Below are 20,025 nucleotides of genomic sequence, written 5' to 3' on the forward strand. Positions count from 1 at the left end.
CAGTTAAAAGATGAGACCTCAAACAAATAAAACACAACAAAGAAAAGCAATAAGAATTGAAAAAGTACTTTGTTTTACTATTTAAAAGAAAGCAGCCAAAGATCCCTATATCAGTTTTGAAGTCCTGATTTGGTCCTTTAGTAAATAATGGAAAATTGTTCTATTCAATGGGTTGACTTTCTGAAAATTGAGGGCTGAGCTTGTTGCATTATAATTGACACAAATTCAAGATGAGACCAAGGTTTGAGCATGTCTTGGTAACTACAGCCTCTCCTCTGCTTTTGAGGAAGAATCAAAGCTCATAAAAAGGGATGAAGTGAGGAGGCTCTCTGCTGTGGCTCACAGTGGGGTTCCGTTTTGAATTCATGAGAATTATAGCATTCTCTGAGTGCGATGATTCTCCTCTGAATTCGACTGGAGGACTGTGTATGAATATCATGCTACGATAAGACCCATTCTCACTTGATGAAGCCCACCTTTCCCAATTGTCGCCACAGGTTTTTATGAAGAATTAAGAAGTTAACTATGAAAAAGCATGACTAATTTCATTACTTTCGCAGGGAACCTAAGGTGTTATACACTGTGTCTGATTTAAACTATAGGTAACTTATAAAGTAAGTAGGTTGTTCCAGTGATGAAAGGTAAATTCTTTGGTTTTATTCCCCCTCAACAGGGTACAAATATGAAGGAGTGAAATTTGAGAAGGGAAACTGCGGGGTCAGCATAATGAGAAGTGGTAGGTTTGCATGTTTCCATTTTGTCTCTTTTCATACATAGAAACAGTGGGCTTGTCTGTAATAATTGCAGGCAGTTTTAACTTAAATCTCACCGCCTGTGTTGTCTGTCCTCATGATGCCTTGCAGTCATGGCTGATGTGTTGTTGAGTTCAGCTAATTTTAACTGTATCTTCCCTAGTGGCATGCCCCCATGGACAAGCCAACTTTTTTTTTTTTTATTGTGCTTTAGGTGAAAGTTTACAGTTCAAGTTAGCTTCTCACAAAAATTTATACACACATTGATATGTGACCCTAGTTGCTATCCCTATATTGTGATAGCACACTCCTCCTTTCTACTCCATATTTCCCGTGTCCATTCAACCAGCTTCTGTCCCTTTCTGCCTTCTCATCTCCAGACAGGAATTGCCCATTTAGGCTCTTGTATCTACTTCAGCTTTTTCTGGGATCTACTTCAGCTAAGAAGCACACTCTTCGCTAGTATCATTTTATGCCTTATAGTCCAGTCTAATCTTTGTATGAAGAGTTGGCTTCTGAATGGTTTTAGTTTTGGGCTAACAGAGAGTCCAGGGGCCGTGTCTTTTGGGGTCCCTCCAGTCTCAGAACATTAAGTCTGGTCGTCTTACTAGAATTTGAGTTCTGCACCCCACTCTTCTCCTGCTCTGTCAGGGACTCTATTGTGTTCCCTGTCGGGGTGGTCTTGGTAGTAGCCAGGCACCGTCTAGTTCTTCTGGTCTCAGGCTGATGGAGTCTCTCGTTTATGTTGCCCTCTGGGTTCAGTCTCTTGAGCTCATATTTTCCTTATGTCTTTGGTGTTCTTCATTCTCCTTTGCTCCACGTGGGTTAGGACTAGTTGATGCCCCTTAGATGGCCACTCACTAGCTTTTAAGACCCCAGACTCCACTCACCGAAGTGGGATGCACAACATTTTCTAAATAAACTTTGTTATGCCAATTGACCCAGATGTCCCCTGAAACCATGGTCCCCAGACCCCTGCCCCTGCTACTCTGTCCCATGAAGTGCTTGGTTGTATTTAGGAAACATCATAGATTTTGGTTTAGTCCAGTTGTGCTGACTTCCCCTGTATTGTGTGTTGTCCTTCCCTTCACCAAAGATAATTCTTATCTATTGTCTAGTTAGTGAATACCTCTCTCCCTCGCTTCCTCCCCACCCTCGTAACTATCAAAGAATGTTTTCTTCTGTGTTTAAACCTTTTCTTGAGTTCTTATAATAGTGGTCTTATACAATATTTGTCCTTTTTTGACTGACTAATTTCACTTAGCATAATGCCTTCTGGATTCCTCCATGTTATGCAATGTTTCTTGGATTCATCGTTGTTCTGTATCCTTGAGTAGTATTCTATTATGTGAATATACCATAATTTGTTTACCCATTCATCCATCGATGGGCACCTGTGTTATTTCTTTTTGCTACTATGACAGCATAGGGTTTGGTTTGTTTTTTATTATGAACAGTGCTGCAATGAACATGGGTGTGCATGTATCTATTCATGTGGCAGATCTTACTTCTCTAGGATGTATTCCAAGGAGCGGGATTGCTGGATCCTATGCTACTTCTATTTCTAGCTTTTTACGGAAGTGCAAAATCGATTTCCAAAGTGGTTGTACCATTTTACATTCCCACCAGCAGTGTGTAAGTGTTCCAGTCTCTCCACAACCTCTCCAACATTTACTATTTTGTGTTTTTTGGATTAATGGTAGCCTTGTTGGGGTGAGACGGCATCTCATTTTAGTTTTGATTTGCATTTCTCTAATGGCTGATGATTGTGAGCATTTCCTCATGTATCTGTCAGCTACCTGAATGTCTTCTTTTTTTTTAATTTTTATTCTGCTTTAAGCGAAAGTTTACAAATCAAGTCAGTCTCTCATACAAAAATTTATATACACCTTGCTATATACTCCAAATTGCTCTCCCCTTAATGAGACAACCCGCTCCTTCCCTCCACTCTCGCTTTTCGTGTCCATTCCGCCAGCTTCTGACCCCCTCTGCCCTCTCATCTCCCCTCCAGATAGGAGATGCCAACATAGTCTCAAGTGTCTGCTTGATCCAAGAAGCTCATTCTTCACCAGCATCTTTTTCTATCCCATTGTCCATTCCAATCCCTATCTGAAGAGTTGACTTTGGGAATGGTTCCTGTCTTGGGCTATGAGAAGCTCTGGGGACCATGACCACCAGGGTCCTTATAGTCTCAGTCAGACCATTAAGTCTGGTCTTTTTATGAGAATTTGGGGTCTGCATCCCACTGCTCTCCTTCCCTCAGGGGTTCTCTGTTGTGTTCCCTGTCAGGGCAGTCATCGGTTATAGCTGGGCACCATCTAGTTTTTCTGGTCTCAGGCTGATGTAGTCTTTGGTTTATGTGGCCCTTTCTCTCTCTTGGGCTCGTAATTAACTTTTACCCTTGGTGTTCTTCATTCTCTTTTGCTCCAGGTGGGTTGAGACCAATTGATGCATCTTAGAAGGCCTCTTGCTAGCCTTTAAGACCCCAGACGCCACTCTGCAAAGTGGGATGCAGAATGTTTTCTTAATAGGTTTTATTTTGCCAATTGACTTAGATGTCCCCTGAAACTATGGTCCCCAAACCCCCGCCCCTGCTCCGCTGGCCTTCGAAGCATTCAGTGTATTCAGGAAACTTCTTTGCTTTTCGTTTAGTCCAGTTGTGCTGACCTCTTCTGTATTGTGTGCTATCTTTCCCTTCTCCTAAAGTAGTTCTTGTCTGCTATCTAATTAGTGAATACTCCCCTTTCTCCTTACCTCCCTCCCCCCTCTTGTAATGACCAAAGAATATTTTCTTCTCTGTTTAAACTATTTCTCACGTGCTTATAATAGTGGTCTTATACAATATTTGTCCTTTTGCAACGGACTAATTTCATTCAGCATAATGCCTTCCAGATTCCTCCATGTTATGAAATGTTTCACAGATTCCTCACTGTTCTTTATCAATGCATAGTATTCCATTGTGTGAATATACCATAATTTATTTATCTATCCATCCGTTGATGGGCACCTTGGTTGCTTCTATCTTTTTGCTATTGTAAACAGTGCTGCAGTAAACATGGGTGTGCATTTATCTGTTCATGTAAAGGCTCTTATTTCTCTAGGATATATATTCCAAGGAGTGGGATTGCTGGATCATATGGTAGTTCTATTTCTAGTTTTTTATGGAAGCGCCAAATTGATTTCCAAAGTGGTTGTACATTTTACATTCCCACCAGCAGTGTATAAGTCCTCCAGTCTCTCTACAACCTCTCCAAAATTTATTATTTTGTGTTTTTTGGATTAATGCCAGCCTTGGAGTGAGATGGAATCTCATTGTAGTTTTGATTTGCATTTCTCTAATGGCTAGTGATTGTGAGCATTTCCTTGTGTATCTGTTAGCTACCTGAATGTCATCTTTAGTGAAGTGCCTGTTCATATCTTTTGCCCATTTTTTAATTGGGTTGTCTTTTTGTAGTTGAGTTTTTGCAGTGTCATGTAGATTTTAGAGGTCAGACGCTGACTGGAAATGTCATAGCTAAAACCTTTTTCCCAGTCTGTAGGTAATCTTTTTACTCTTTTGGTGAAGTCTTTGGATGAGCATAGGTATTTGATTTTTAGGAGCTCCCAGTTATCTAGTTTTTCTTCTGCATTTTTAGTAATATTTTGTATACTCTTTATGCCATGTATTAGGGCTCCTAACATTGTCCCTATTTTTTCTTCCATGATCTTTGTCGTTTTAGATTTTACATTTAAGTCTTTGATCATTTTGAGTTCGTTTTTGTGCATGGTGTGAGGTATGGGTCTTGTTTCATTTTTTTTTTAGATGGATATCTAGTTATGCCAGCACTGTTTGTTAAACAGACTGTCTTTTCCCCATTTTACTGATTTGAGGTCTTTGTCAAATATCAACTGCTCATATGTGGATGGATTTATGTCTGGATTCGCAGTTCTGTTCCATTGGTCTATGTATCAGTTGTTGTACCAGTAGTTGGGTGTTTTGACTGCTGTGGCGGTATAATAGGTTCTGAAATCAGGTAGAGTGAGGCCTCCCACTTTGTTCTTTTTCAGTGATGCTTTACTTATGTGGGGCCTCTTTCCATTCCATATGAATTTGGTGATTTGTGTCTCCATCTCATTAAAGAATGTCATTGGAATTTGGATCAAAACTGCATTAAATGTATAGATGCTTTTTGGTAGAATAGACATTTTTTCAATGTTAAGTCTTCCTATCCGTGAGCAAAGTGTGTTTTTCCACTTATGCTTAGGTCTCTTTTGGTTTCTTGCAAAAGCGTTTTGTAGTTTTCTTTGTATAAGTGTTTTATATCTGTGGTAAGATTTATTCCTAAGTATTTTATCTTCTTGGAGGCTATTGTAAGTGCTATTTATTCACTGATTTCCTCTTTGATGTTCTTTTTTTGGTGTAGAGGAATCCAACTGGTTTTTGTATATTTATCTTGTATCCTGAGACTCTGCTGAACTCTTATTAGTCTCAATACTTTTCTTGATGATTTCTTAGGGTTTTCTGTGTATGAGATCATGTCATCTGCAAATAGAGATATTTTTACTTCTTCCTTGCCAATCTGAATGCCCTTTATTTCTTTATCTAACCTAATTGCTCTGGCTAGGACCTCCAGCACAATGTTGAATGAGAGTGGTGATAAAGGGCATCCTTGTATCTCAAGGGGAATGCTTTCAGACTCTCTCCATTTAGGATGATGTTGGCTGTTGCCTTTGTAGAAATGCCCTTTATTATGTGGAAGAATTTTCCTTCTATTCCTATTTTGCTGAGAGTTTTTATCATGAATGGGTGTTGAACTTTGTCAAATGCCTTTTCTGCCTCATTTGATAAAATCATATGATTTTTGTCCTTTATTTATTTATATGATGGATTACATTAATTGTTTTTCTAATGTTGAGCCATCCCTGCATACCTGGTATGAATCCCACTTGGTCATGGTGAATGTTTTTTTGGGTATGTTGTTGAATTCTAGTGGTTAGAACTTTGTTGAGGATTTTTGCATCTAAGTTCATGAGGGATATAGGTCTGTAGTTTTCTTTTTTGTGTGTGTGGTGTCTTTACCTGGTTTTGGTTTCAGGGATATGCTGGCTTCATAGGATGACTTTGGGAGTATTCCATCCTTTTCTATGCTCTGAAATACCTTTAGTAGTAGTGGTGTTAACTCTTCTCTGAAAGTTTGGTTGAAATCTGCAGCGAAGCCGTCCGGGCCAGGGCTTTTTTTTGGTGGGAATTTTTTGATTACCTTTTCAATCTCTTCTTTCGTTATGGGTTTATTTAGTTGTTCTACCTCTGTTTGTGTGAGTTTAGGTAGGTAGTGTGTTTCTAGGAATTCATCCATTTCGTCTAGGTTTTCAAATTTGTTAGAGTACAATTTTTCATAGTAATCCAATATGATTTTTTTAATTTCAGTTGGGTTTGTTGTAATATCACCCATCTCATTTCTTATTTGGGCTATTTGCTTCCTCTCCTGTTTTTCTTTTGTCATCTTGGCCAGTGGTTTATTAATTTTGTTAATTTTTTCAAAGAGCCAGCCTTTGGTCTTGTTTACTCTTTCAATTTTTTTTTTTGTTTTCTATTTCATTTAGTTCTGCTGTAATTTTTATTATTTCCTTTCTTCATGTGGCTGACGCTTTCTTTTTTCTCTCTCTTTCTATTTTTTCAAACTGTAGGGGTAATTCTTTGTATTTTGGCCCTTCTTTTTGTATATGTGCATTTATTGATATAAATCGACCTCTGAGCACTGCTTTCGCTGTGTCCCAAAGGTTTTGATAGGAAGTGTTTTCATTCTTATGGATTCTGTGAATTTCTTTATTCCATCGCCAACATCTTGTATAACCCAGTCTTTTTTGAGCAGGGTATTGTTCAGTTTCGAAGTGTTTGATTTCTTTTCCCTGCCTTTTCTGTTTTTGATTTCTGCTTTTATGGCCTTACGGTCAGAGAAGATGCTGTGTAATGTTTTGATGTTTTGAGTTCCACTAAGGCTTGTTCCATTTGCACTAGAAAAGAAAGTATACTTGGTTGCTGTTGGGTGGAGTGTTCCGTATATGTCTATAAGGTCAAGTTGGTTGACTGTGGCATTTAGATCTTCCTTGTCTTTATTGAGCTTCTTTCTGGATGTCCCATCCTTCACCGAAAGTGGTGTGTTGAGGTCTCCTGCTATAATTGTGGAGCTCTCTATCTTACTTTTCAATGCTGTTAGAGTTTCTTTTATATATCTTACAGCCCTGTCATTGGGTGCTTAAATATTTAGTATGGTTATATCCTCTTTGTATATTGTCTCTTTAATCTTTGTATAGTGTCCTTCCTTATCCTTTGTGGTGGATTTAACTTTAAAGTCTATTTTTCAGAAATTAATATTGCTGTTCCTGCTCGTTTTTGATTATAGTTTGCTTGATATATTTTTTTCCATCCTTTGAGTTTTAGTTTGTTTGTGTCTCTAAGTCTAAGGCATGCCTCTTGTAGGCAGCATACAGACAGATCGTGGGTTTTTTTATCCATTATGCCACTCTTTGTCTCTTTATCAGTACATTTAGCCCATTTACATTCAGAGTAATTATGCATCGGTATGAGTTTAGTGCTGTCATTTTGATGTATTTTTTTCTGTGTTGTTGACAGTTTCTTTTTCCCACTTTATTTTTTGTGCTGAGTAGTTTATCTTTATATATTGTCTTTTACTCTCGTTCATTGTTGTTTATATTGTTTCTGCCTAGTCTCTATATTTTTGTTGTATTTATGAGTGAGATAGTCTGTTTTGTGATTGTCTTAATATTTACCCGTTTTTCTAAGTTTAAACCTAACTTTTATTTCTTTGTATCGTCTTTTCTTCTCCATATGAAAGAACTGTGACTACATTTCTTTTACATAGTGACGTCACTGTTTCCCTATGTTGAGCATTTTTTTTTTATCTGGGTTTATTTTTGTGATTTCCCTGTCTGGGTTCACATCTGATTGCTCTGTCCAGTGTTCTAGTCTTGGGTTGATACCTGATGTTATTGATTTTCTAACAGAGGAACTCCCTTTAGTATTTCTTGTAGTTTTAGTTTGGTTTTTATGAATTCTCTAAACTTCTGTTTATCTGGAAATGTCCTAATTTCACCTTCATATTCGAGAGACAGTTTTGCTGGATATATGATTCTTGGCTGGTAGTTTTTTTTCTATCAATGCTTTATGTACGTCATCCCATAGCCTTCTTGCCTACATGATTTCTGCTGAGTAGTCCGAGCTTATTCTTATTGACTCTCCTTTGTAGGTGATTTTTCTTCATCCCTAGCTGCTCTTAAAATTCTCTCTTTATCTTTGATTTTGGCGAGTTTGATTATAATATACCTCGGTGACTTTCTTTTAAAAATCTATCTTATGTGGAGTCCAATGAGCATCTTGGATAGATATCTTCTCATCTTGCATGATATCAGGGAAGTTTTCTGCCATCAAATCTTCAACAATTCTCTCTGTATTTTCTGTTATCCCTCCCTGTCCTGGTACTCCAATCACTCGTAGGTTATTTCTCTTGATAGAGTCCCATGTGATTCTTAGGGTTTTTTTCATTTTTTTAAATTATTTTATCTCATTTTTCTTCAAATATAGTGGTGACAAGTGCTTTATCTTCAAGGTCAGTAATTCTGCTTTCCATTTACTCAATTCTGCTCCTCTGAGTTTATATCGAATTGTCTAATTCTTTAATTTTATTATTAATGTTCTGAGTTTCTGATTGCTGTCTCTCTATGGATTCTTGTAGCTTATGAAATTTTTCCTTATGTTCTTGAATAACCTTTTTAATTTCTTCAGCTGTTTTAGTTCTGTGTTCCTTGGCTTGTTCTGTATATTGCCTGATCTCCTTTCTGATGTCTTAAAGAGTTCTGTATATTAATCTTTTGTGTTATGCATCTGGTAATTGCAGGAAGGTACCTTTATCTAGAAGATCTTTTGATTCTCTGTTTTGAGAGCTTGTGAAAACAATCATGTTCTGTTTCTTTATGTGGTTTGATATCGACTGTTATCTTTGAGCCATCTATAAGTTATTGTATTAGTTTATTCTATGTTTGCTTAGAGTATCCTTCTTTCTTGGTTTGTTTTGTTTTGATTTGCCCAAATGGGTTGCTTGAGTGAGCTAGCTTGATTATTTTCACCATTGGAACTCTGACATCCTGTCACCAGACGGCTAGAGCTGTTTTCAGGTATATGAGCTTATGAGTCCATTCACTTCTTTTGTGTGGATTCAGCTCAGGTGTCCAGGTAGCTGGTCATCAAGCGTGTGAAACAGTCTCTGTCATACAGTCTTAGAGGTGCAGAGGTGTTTGGTGTATGTGCTGGTATCTGGTTTCAGCAGGGGGTCATGCTCTGAACAAGGCAGGTGGCTGACAACCACCCCCCAAGTGTCTCTGAGGAAAGCGCATGCCTGTTCTCTAGAGCGTACAGGTGGGTGGGTTCTACAGATGGACCATGGGCACCCAATGCTTTTGTTTGTAAGGGCCAAGAGGTACCAGTTATCCTTGGACCCCTGTCGCGGGTGGCTGGATGACCTGAATCGAGTCACCAGTCCTTAAGCCCCTGATGTGGGTAGGTGAAGACCCTCTTTAATAGGCAAAGCAGTATCAAATATGAAACACCCACCTCTCCACTACACAGCTTAAACCGTTGCATTCTGCCAGCAAGGGCCTATTCTCCTGAAATAGGCCCACACAGGTCCATGCAGGGGGGAAAGTTATTCAGAGTACACAGACTGTTTTTGCCTGGACAGGAGCCGGTTCTGTCCTGAGCTCCCCTGGTTAGTGGAGCTCATAAATTATCTTTTCCCCGACGTGAACTTATTTCTTCTCCAAGGCTGGGAGCATGGCTCAGGGTACTTGAATGGGCCTATCTCAGGCCCATGGAAATCAACAGCCACTGAAGCCGGCTTGGACACTGGTGGTGCAGTAAAATATACGCAAGTAGTTAGCTTTTGCCGATAGTGCCCTTCTTCTCTGGTTCTGGAGGTGTGAGTAGGCTGTTCAGCTGGCTGCTTCTCCCTGAGAAAACTGTGGCCAAATGCTACAACCAGCTGCTGCAGGTGCTCACGGGAATGTTGCCTGAGAGATCCCAGCGATTCAGGTCCGGCTGCTCCTCTCCCCTTTTGAACTGCCTCTCTCTCCCCCTGCCACTCAGTCCATTTTCTAACTTTGCCTTTGATGTTCAGGACTCCTAACATGTCATAAATATGATCATTTCACCGGATTTTTCAGGTCTTCATTTTAAGAGGGATCGCTGGAAGCATGTGGGTATTCCGCCATCTTGGCCCCACCTCCTGTATAGGTCTTTTATGTGTCTGGTTAGATTTATTCCTGAGTATTTTATCTTCTTGGGGCTATCGTAAATGGTATTGATTTGGTGATTTCGTCTTTGACATTGTCTTTGTTGGTGTAGAGGAATCCAACTGATTGTTGTATGCTTATCTTGTATCCTGATACTTTGCTGACATCTTCAATTAGTTCCCGTAGTTTACTTTGGATTCTGTAGGGTCTCCTGTGTAAAAGATCATATCATCTGCAAATAGAAATACTTTTACTGCTTCCTTACCAATTTGGATGTCCTTTATTTCTTTATCTAGCCTAATTCCTCTGGCTAGGACCTCCAGCACAATGTTAAATAATAGTGGTGATAAAGGGCATCCTTGTTTGGTTCTCGTTATCAAGGGGCATGCTTTCAGATTCTCTCCATTTAGAATGATGTTGGCTGTTGGCTTTATATAAATGCCATTAATTATGTTGAGGAATTTCCCTTCTATTTGTATTTTGCTGAGAGTTTTTATCATGAATGGGTGTTAGACTTTGTCAAATGCCTTTTCTGCATCAATTGATAAGATCTTGTGGTTCTTGTGTTTTGTTTTATTTATGTGATGGATTACATTGATTGTTTCTTTTATGTTGAACCATTTCTGCATACGTGGTATGAATCCCACTTGGTCATGGTGAATTATTTTTTGACATGTTGTTGAATTCTATTGGCTAGAATTTTGTTGAGCATTTTTGCATCTATGTTCATGAAGGATTGTTGTTTTTGTTAGGTGCTGTCGAGTCGGTTTTGACTCATAGCGACCCTGTGCACTACAGAATGAAACACTGCCCAGTCCTGTGGCCTGTTCACAATCGTTTTTATCCTTGAGCCCATTGTTGCAGCTACTGTGTCAATCTGTCTGATTGTGGGTCTTCCTCTTTTTCATTGACCGTGTACTTTACCAAGCATGATGTCCTTCTCCAGGGACTGACCCCTCCTGATAACATGTTCAAAGTATGGAAGATGTAGTCTTGCCATCCGTGCTTCTAAAAAGCATTCTGGTTGTACTTCTTCCAAGATGAATTTGTTTGTTCTTTTGGTAGTACATGGTATTTTCAATATTCTTTGCCAACACCACAATTCAGAGGTATGAATTCTTTGGTCTTCCTTATTCATTGTCCAGCTTTCACATGCATATGACGCAATTGAAAATGCCATGGCTTGGATCAGGTGGACCTTGGTCTTCAAGGTAAAAGCTTTGCTTTTCAACACTTTTAAAGAGGTCTTTCGCTGCAGGTTTGTCCAATGCAATGTGTCCCTTGATTTCTTGACTGCTGCTACCATGGGTGTTGATTGTGGATCCAAGTAAAATGAAATTCTTAACAACTTCAATCTTTTCCCCGTTTATCGTGATGTTGCTTATTGGTCCAGTTCTGAGGATTTTTTATTTTCTTTATGTTGAGGTGTAATCCATACTGAAGGCTGTGGCCTTTGATCTTCATCAGTAAGTGTGCTTCAAGTCCTCTTCACTTTCAGCAAGAAAGGTTAAGCCTTCCTCCAATCCTGATGTCCCATTCTTCTTCATATAGTCTAGCTTCTTGGATGATTTGCTTAGCCAGCATACAGATTGAATAGGTATGGTGAAAGGCTACAACCCTGATGCACACCTTTCTTGACTTTGAACCACTCAGTAACACCTTGTCCTGTTCGAATAACTGCCTTTTGATCTATATACAGGTTCCTCATGAGCACAATTAAGTGTTCTGGAATTCTCATTCTTTGCAATGTTATCCATAATTTGTTATGATCCAAACAGTCGAATACCTTTGCATACTCAATGAAACACAGGTAAACATCTTTCTTGTATTCTCTGCTTTTGGCCGGGATCCATCTGACATCAGCAATGATATCCCTGGTTCCATGTCCTCTTCTGAATCTGGCCTGAATTTATGGCAGTTCCCTGTCGATATACTTCTACAGCCACTTTTGAATGATCGTCAGGAAAATTTTGCTTATGTGTGATATTAATATATTGTTCAATAATTTCTACATTCGGTGGGATCACCTTTCTTGGGAATAGGCATAAATATGGATCTCTTCTAGTCAGAGGAAACCCTGGTGGCATAGTGGTCAAGTGCTACAGCTGCTAACCAAGAGGTCAGCAGTTCAAATCCTCCAGGTGCTCCTTGGAAACTCTATCGGGCAGTTCTACTCTGTCCTATAGGGTCGCTATGAGTCAGAATCGACTTGACGGCAGTTGGTTTGTGTTTTTTTTTTTTTGGTTTTCTAGTCAGATGTCCAGGTAAATGTCTTCCACATTTCTTGGCATAGCCTAGTGAGTGCTTCCAGTGCTACATCCGTATGTTGAAACATCTCAGTCAACATTCCATCAACTCCTGGAGCCTTGTTTTACACTAGTGCCCTCAGTGCCGCTTGGACTTCTTCCTTCAGTACCATGGGTTCCTCCTGATCATATGCTACCTCTTGAAATGGGTGAATGTCAACTAATTCTTTTTGGTATAATGACTCTGTATATTCCTTCCCTCTCCTTTTGATGCTTCCTGTGTCGTTTAATATTTTCCCCATGGAATCCTTCACTATTGCAACTCTAGGCTTGAATTTATTCTTCAGTACTCTCAGCTTGAGAAATGTTGGGTGTGTTCTTCATTTTTAGTTTTCTATCTCCAGCTCTTTGCACATGTCATTGTAATACTTTACTTTGTCTTCTCCAGGTACCCTTTGAGATCTCCGGTTCAGTTCTTTTACTTCATCATTTCCTTCTTTTGCTTTAGCTGCTTTACATTCAAGAGCAAGTTTCAGAGTCTCTTCTGACATCCATTTTGGTCTTTTCTTTCTTTCTTGTCTTTTTAATGACCTCTTGCTTTCTTCTTGGATGATGTCCTTGAGTCCTTGGTGTCATTCCACAACTCGTCTGGTCTTCAGTCATCAGTGTTCAAATCTTTTCTTGAGATGGTCTTTAAATTCAGGTGGGATTATATTCAAGGTCATACTTTGGTTCTCATTGACTTATTCTCATTTTCCTCGGTTTCAACTTGAACTTGCATATGAACAATTGATGGTCTGTTCCGCAGTCAGCCCCTGGCCTTGTTCTGACTGATGATATGGAGCTTATCCATCATCTCTTTCCACAGATGTAGTCGATGTGATTCCTGTGTAGTCCATCTGGTGAGGTCCACATGTTTCGTCGCCACTTATGTTGTCGAAAAAAGGTATTTGCAATGAATAAGTCGTTGTTCTAGCAAAATTCTACCATGATTTATGCCATCATTTCTATCACTGAGGCCATATTTTCCAACTACCGACCCTCCTTTTTGTTTCCAACTTTCACATTCCAATCACCCGTAATTATCAACACATCCTGCTTGCATGTTCTATTAATTTTGGACTGCAGAAGTTGGTAAAAATCTTCTATTTCTTCATCTGTGGCCTTAGTGGTTGATGCATAAATTTGAATAATAGTCATATTAACTGGTCTTCCTTTTAAGCGTAAGGATATTATCCTATCAGTGACTCTGTTGTACTGCAGGATAGATCTTGACATGTTGTTTTTCACAATGAGGGATATTGCTCTGTAATTTTCTTTTCTTTTTTTTGTGGTGTCTCTACCTGGTTTTGGTATCAGGGTTATGCTGGCTTCATAGAATAAGTTTAGGAAGACTCCATCCTTTTCTATGCTCTTAAATACCTTTAGTAGTAGTGGTGTTAACTCTTCTCTGAAAGTTTGGCAGAATTCTCCAGTGAAACCATCAAGGCCATGTTTTTTTTTTTTTTTTTGGTTGGGAGTTTTTTAATTACTTTTGCAATCTGTTTTTTGTTATAGGTTTATTTATTTGTTCTACCTCTGTTTGCATTAGTTTAGGTAGGTAGTGGTTTCTAGAAATTTGTCCATTTCTTTTAGGTGTTCAAATTTGTTGGAGTTCAGTTTTTCATAGTATTCTGTTATGTTTCTTTTAATTTTAGTTGGGTCTGTTGTGATATTGCTTATCTCATTTCTTATTCTGGTTATTTGCTTCCTACCCTGTTTTTCTTTTGTCCATTTGGCCAGTGGTTTATGAATTTTTGTTGGTCTTTTCAAAGAACCAGATTTTGGTCTCATTAATTCATTTGATTGTTTCTGTCTGTACTCTCTATCTCATTTAATTCTGCTCTAATTTTTATCATTGGCTTTCTTCTCGTTCCTGAGGTCTTCTTTTGCTGCTTTCTTTCTCTTTGTTTAGTTGTAGGATTAATGTTTTGATTTTGGCCCTTCTTTTTGGATGTGTGCATTCATTGCTATACATTGACCTCTGAGCACAGCTTTTGCTGTGTGCCAAAGGTTCTGGAAGGATGTGTTTTCATTCTCTTTTGATTCTGTGAATTTCTTTATTCCCTATAACCCAGCAGTTTTTGAGAAAGGTATTTTTCAGTTTCCATGTTCGATTTTTTTTCTTGCTTTTTCTGTTACTGATTTCTACTTTTATGTCTTTATGGTCAGAAAAGATGCTTTGTAATATTTTGATGCTTTGGATTCTGTTAAGGGACAAACCAATTCAGGGGAGGGTGTGCTGGGAAGAGATGAATTTTTTTTTTAACATATAACAATTCCTTTTTCTCTTCTGGCTATGAGGTTATGTTTGTGAATAGTTGAATACTTCAAATGAAATAGGAGGTTTAAGGTTTTTTTTTTTAATAGGCAGCATCTCTTAAGCAATGATAAGATTCTCAGGAGAGTGTTATTCAACCTTTTAAAATTGGTAAACAGAGATGGACTTTTCACTCAGTATAATGTTTTCAAGGTACAGCTCCTTTCCAAAGGCAGCTTTTCCCTACCTGTGGTTCTTGTATTGCTAGTGTATACCAAATGAATTGGAGTGATGCACAGGCAGCAATGTTTTTAACTTTAATATGTATTTGTTGATTTTCTTAAACATTAGAAGGAAAATGGTTTTATGTTTACAGTAATGATATAACATTTCTTCTTAAAATAAATTTAATTTAAAGAAAAATATTAAGTAATAATAATATATGTAGGATTCTGATACAGCCTAAAATCTTGAAGATGGTATGAGAATGGCTGACTTTTGGAAAACACTTCCTTAAAGGAATTCAAACTCAGAAATAGCTGTGTTCACGGAAACCAAGGGAAGTGATGGTAGTGCTTCTCCAACCTGTTGCTGTTGTTGTGAGGAGCTGTCGAGTCGGTTCTGACTCATAGTGACCCTATGTACAACAGAATGAAACACTGCCCAGTCCTCCACCATCTTCACAATCATTGTTATACTTAAGCCTATTTTCGCAGCCACTGTGTCAGTTCATCTCATTGAGGGTCTTCCTCTTTTTTTCTGACCCTCTGCTTTACCAAGCATGATGTCTTTCTCCAGGGATTGGGCCCTCCTGATAACATATCCCAAATACTTGAGACCAAGTCTTGCCATCCTTGCTTCTAAGGAGCATTCTGGCAGTACTTCTTCCAAGACAGATTTTGTTTGTTCTTCTGGCAGTCCATGGTGTATTCAATATTTTTCATCAATACCATAATTCAAAGGCACCAGTTATTTTTGTCTTCCTTTTGCATTGCCCAGCTTTCTCACGCATATGAGTTGATTATAAATACCATGGTTTGGGTCAGGCACACCTTAGTCCTCAAAGTGACAGCTTTGCTTTTAAACACTTTAAAGAGGTCCTTTGCAGCAGATTTGCCCAATGCATCACGGTGTTTGATTTTTTGACTGCTACTTCCATGGGTGTTGATTGTGGATCCAAGTAAAATGAAATCCTTGACCACTTCAACCTTTTTCCGTTTATCATGATGTTGCTTATTAGTCCAGTTGTGAGGATTTTTGTTTTCCTTATGTTGAGGGGTAATGCTTACTGAAGGCTGTGGTCTTTGATCGTCATTAGTAAGTGCTTCAAGTCCTCTTCACTTTCAGCAAGCAAGGTTGTGTCATCTGCATAACACAGGTTGTTAATGAGCCTTCCTCCAATCCTGGTGCCGCATTCTTCTTCATGTAGTCCACGCTCTCAGATTATTTGGTCAGCATACAGTTTGAATAAGTATGGTGAAAGGATCCAACCCTGATCCACAGCTTTCCTGACTATAAACCACGCGGTATCCCCTTGCTCTGTTCGAACCACTTCCTCTTGGCTTATGTACAGGTTTCACATGAGCACAATTAAGTGTTCTGGAATTCTCTTTATTCTCGAAGTTATCCATAATTTGTCATGATCCACACAGTTGAATGCCTTTGCATAGTCAATAAAACACAGGTTAACATCTTTCTGTTATTCTCTATTTCCAACCAAGATCCATTTGACATCAGTAATGATATCCCTCATTCCACGTGCTCTTCTGAATCCGGCTGAATTTCTGGCAGTTCCCTGTTGATGTGCTGCTGCCACCATTTTTTGAATGATCTTCAGCAAAATTTTACCTGTTTGTAATATTAATGATATTGTTCAATAATTTCCTCCTCCTGTTGGACTGGGCACAAATATGGATCTCTTCCATTCAGTTGGCCAGGCTGTTGTCCTCCAAATTTTTTGGCATAGACAAGTGATCACCTGCAGTGCTGCATCCATTTGTTGAAACATCTCAATTGGTATCCTGTCAGTTTCTGGAGCCTTGTTTTTTGCCAGCGCCTTCAGTGCAGCTTGGAATTCTTCATTCAGTACCATCGGTTCTTGATTACATGCTATATTCTGAAATGGTTGAACATCAACCAGTTCTTTTTGGTACAGTGACTCTGTATAATCCTTCCATCTTCTTTTGATGCTTCCTGCATCGTTCAGTATTTTCTTCATAGAATCCTTCAATATTGAACCCAAGGCTTGAATTTTTTTCTTGAGTTCTTTTAGCTTGAGAAATACCAAGTGTCTTCTTTCCTTTTGATTTCCTAACTCCAGTTATTTACACATTTCATTATACTAGTGTCTTCTTGAGCCGCCGTTTGAAATCTTCTGTTCAACTCTTTTGCTTCAACATTTCTTACTTTCACTTTAGCTACTCTGCATTTAAAAGCAGGTTCCAGAGTCTCTTCTCACATCCATTTTGGTCTTTTCTTACTTTTCCTGTCTTTTTAATGACCTCTTGCTTTCTTCATGTATGATGTCCTTGATGTCATTCCACAACTCGTCTGGTCTTCAGTCATTAGTGTTCAGTGAGTTAAATCTATTCTTGACATGGTCTCTAAATTCAGGTGGAATATACTCAAGGTCATATTTTGGCTCTTGTGGACTTGCTCTAATTTTCTTTAGCTTCAGCTTGAACTTGCATATGAGCAATTGATGATCTGTTTCTAGTTGGTCCCTGATCTTGTTCTGACTTGAGCTTCTCCATCATCTCTTTGCACAGATGTAGTCAGTTTGTTTCCTGTGTGTTCCACCTGGTCAGGTCCACGTGTATAGTCACCATTTATGTTGTTGAAAAAAGGTATTTACAATGAAGAAGTTGTTGGTCTTCAAAATTCTATCGTGTTGTTTTAGGCATCGTCTCTGTCACCAAGGCCATCTTTTCCAACCACTTATCCTTCTTCTTTTTTCCCAACTTTTGCATTCTAGTCACCAGTAATTATCAATGCATCTTGATTGCATATTTGATCAATTTCAGACTGGAGACATGAATTAAAATCTTCATTTTCTTCATCTTTGGACTTATTGGTTGGTGCATAAATTTGAATAATAGTCATATTAACTCATCTTTATTGTAGGCATATGGATATTATATTATCAGTGACATTGTTGTTCTTCAGGATAGATCTTGAAATGTTCTTTTTGAAGATGAATGCGATGCCATTCCTCTTCAATTTGTCATTCCTGGCATAGTAGACTATATGATTGTCCAATTCAAAATGGCCAATACCAGTCCATTTCAGCTCACTAAGACTAGGATAGTAACCTTTATGCATTCCATTTCATTTTGAAGACTTCTGATTTTCCTAGATTTTACTTTGTACATTCCAGATTTCGATTATTAATGAATGTGTGTGGCTGTTTCTTCTCATTTTGAATCATGCCACATCAGCAAGTAAAGGTCCCAGAAGCTTGACTCTATCCTTATCATTAAGGTTGACTCTATTTTAGGAGGCAGCTCTTCCCCAGTGGTATTTTGATAGCCTTCCAACCTGAGGCGCTCACCTTGTGGTGTTATAACAGACAATAAAACCAAACCAAACCCATTGCTGTAAAGTCGATTCTGACTCATAGTGACCCTATAGGACAGTAGAACTGCCCCATAGGGTTTCCAAGGGTAGCCTGGTGGATTCAAACTGCCAACCTCTTGGTTAGCAGCCAAACTCGTAACTACTACACCACCAGTGTTTCTATAACGGACAACGTTCTGCTGCTATTCATAACGTTTTTACTAGCTAATTTTTTCAGAAGTAGACCGCCAGGTCCTTCTTCCTAACCTGACTTAGTCTGGAAGCTCTGCTGAAAATTGTCCACCATGGTGACCCTGCTGGTATTTGAAATACCAGTGGCATAGCTTCCAGCGTCGCAGCAGCATGCAAACCACCACTGTACAACAAACTACACCCTGGGTGGGGAAAACAATGTACTGCTTTTTCACTGTTTGCCCACAAAGCCTCTGCCATTGAACTCAGTGTTTAGTTACGGTATGTCTCGATGCCACCTTGATCTAAAATATCTTTTGGTCTTTAACCCCCATTTTTTCATAAATCTTTTCTGTTTTTTTTTTTTTCAGATGAAATGGATGTGGTCACATAAGTTGAGTTCCAAGTTTAGGTAGTTTAAGACTTCTTCAAAATATAGACTAAAAATGTTCCTGATATTAAAAAGCTTAGCAGTAGCTTAACAAACCATTTTACTTTCTGTAATCATGGAAGCACAGCAATGAAACTAGCTTACCCTAGTTTCATGGATCAGTCTTCAACCTAATTGTATGACCATCCCTAAGTATAAAGTATGAACATATCAGAAGTAAAAGCTATTGACTTTAAGAAGAATTTCTTCCTTCTTAACAATGCCCTTTTTAATTAATAGTCATGAAGTCTGTTTTAGCCTGTTCATGGACTTCTGCTCTACCTCCCTTCAACCCATTTTTACTTTTTTTAATTTTCTTTTTTAAGGTGAGGCAATGGAACAAGGTTTACGGGACTGCTGTAGATCCATAAGAATTGGAAAGATCCTGATTCAGAGTGATGAGGAGACACAAAGAGCCAAAGTATATTATGCCAAGTTCCCCCCAGACATTTACCGGAGAAAAGTCCTTCTGATGTACCCAATTCTGAGTGAGTGACTTGAATTTAATTTGTAACCTTTTGGTTAGAGTTTAAATTCAACTCAGTGCCTACCTCCTAAGTACCCTTATATACAGGTAAAAACAGTTTCTAAATGTGTTTTTTTTCCTCAGTTGAATTTGGAGTTAATGGGGAATTTTTATTGTGTAATAAGGTATTATACATTAGTCAAACTTCACTAGCTTCAAAGAGCTTCTATCTTGAACACATAGAAGCAAAAGATCTGTTGTGGATTGAATTGTGGTCCCCCAGTATACGTACTGAAGTCCTGGCCCCTGTATCTGTGGATGTGATCCTGTTTGGAAATAGAGGAGTTTTTTATGTTAATGAAGTCGTACCAGAGTAGGGTGGGTCCTAAACCTAATCCCTTATGACTGGTTTCTTATAAAAATGGAAAGTAGACATGGAGGGTGACACATGGGGGAAGATGGACACCAAGTGATGACAGAGGCAGATGCATCTACAAGTCCAGGAATGCCAAGGATTGACAGCAGCTACTGGAAGCTGAAAGAGACAAAGAGGACATTTCTGTAGAGCTGACAGCCTGAATTCAGACTTCTAGCCTTCTGAACTGTGAGAAAATAAATTTCGGTTCTTTAAAGCCACCCACTTGTGGTATTCTGTTATGGCAGCACTGGGTAACTGTGATGGTTAAGACCATGTGTCATCTTGGCTGGGCCATGATTCTCAGTAATGTTGTGATTACTTCCCTGTTGTGATTTGATATGTGATCACCCCTGTGATAGTATCTGCTGTGAGTAGCCAATCA

At 38.7% G+C, this 20,025-nt stretch overlaps 1 protein-coding gene across 4 annotated transcripts in view; it reads left to right on the forward strand.

Moving 5' to 3' along the window:
* UPRT (uracil phosphoribosyltransferase homolog) overlaps positions 1-20,025 on the forward strand; it is a 56,890-nt gene that overhangs the window by 19,931 nt on the left and 16,934 nt on the right. For 3 of the 4 annotated variants that reach the window (XR_010319812.1, XM_064278568.1, XM_003412714.4), the window contains exons 4-5: positions 674-736; positions 19,086-19,247. Coding sequence is in view for 3 of the 4 variants with exons in the window: in XM_064278568.1 (XP_064134638.1) it covers positions 674-736; positions 19,086-19,247 (225 nt within the window). In the remaining variant the exon portion in view is untranslated. The remainder of the gene's footprint in view (positions 1-673; positions 737-19,085; positions 19,248-20,025) is intronic. The other variant, XM_010592708.3, reaches the window with a different exon arrangement.

Source organism: Loxodonta africana, chromosome X (genome assembly GCF_030014295.1).
Source record: "Loxodonta africana isolate mLoxAfr1 chromosome X, mLoxAfr1.hap2, whole genome shotgun sequence".
Lineage (NCBI taxonomy): Eukaryota > Metazoa > Chordata > Mammalia > Proboscidea > Elephantidae > Loxodonta > Loxodonta africana.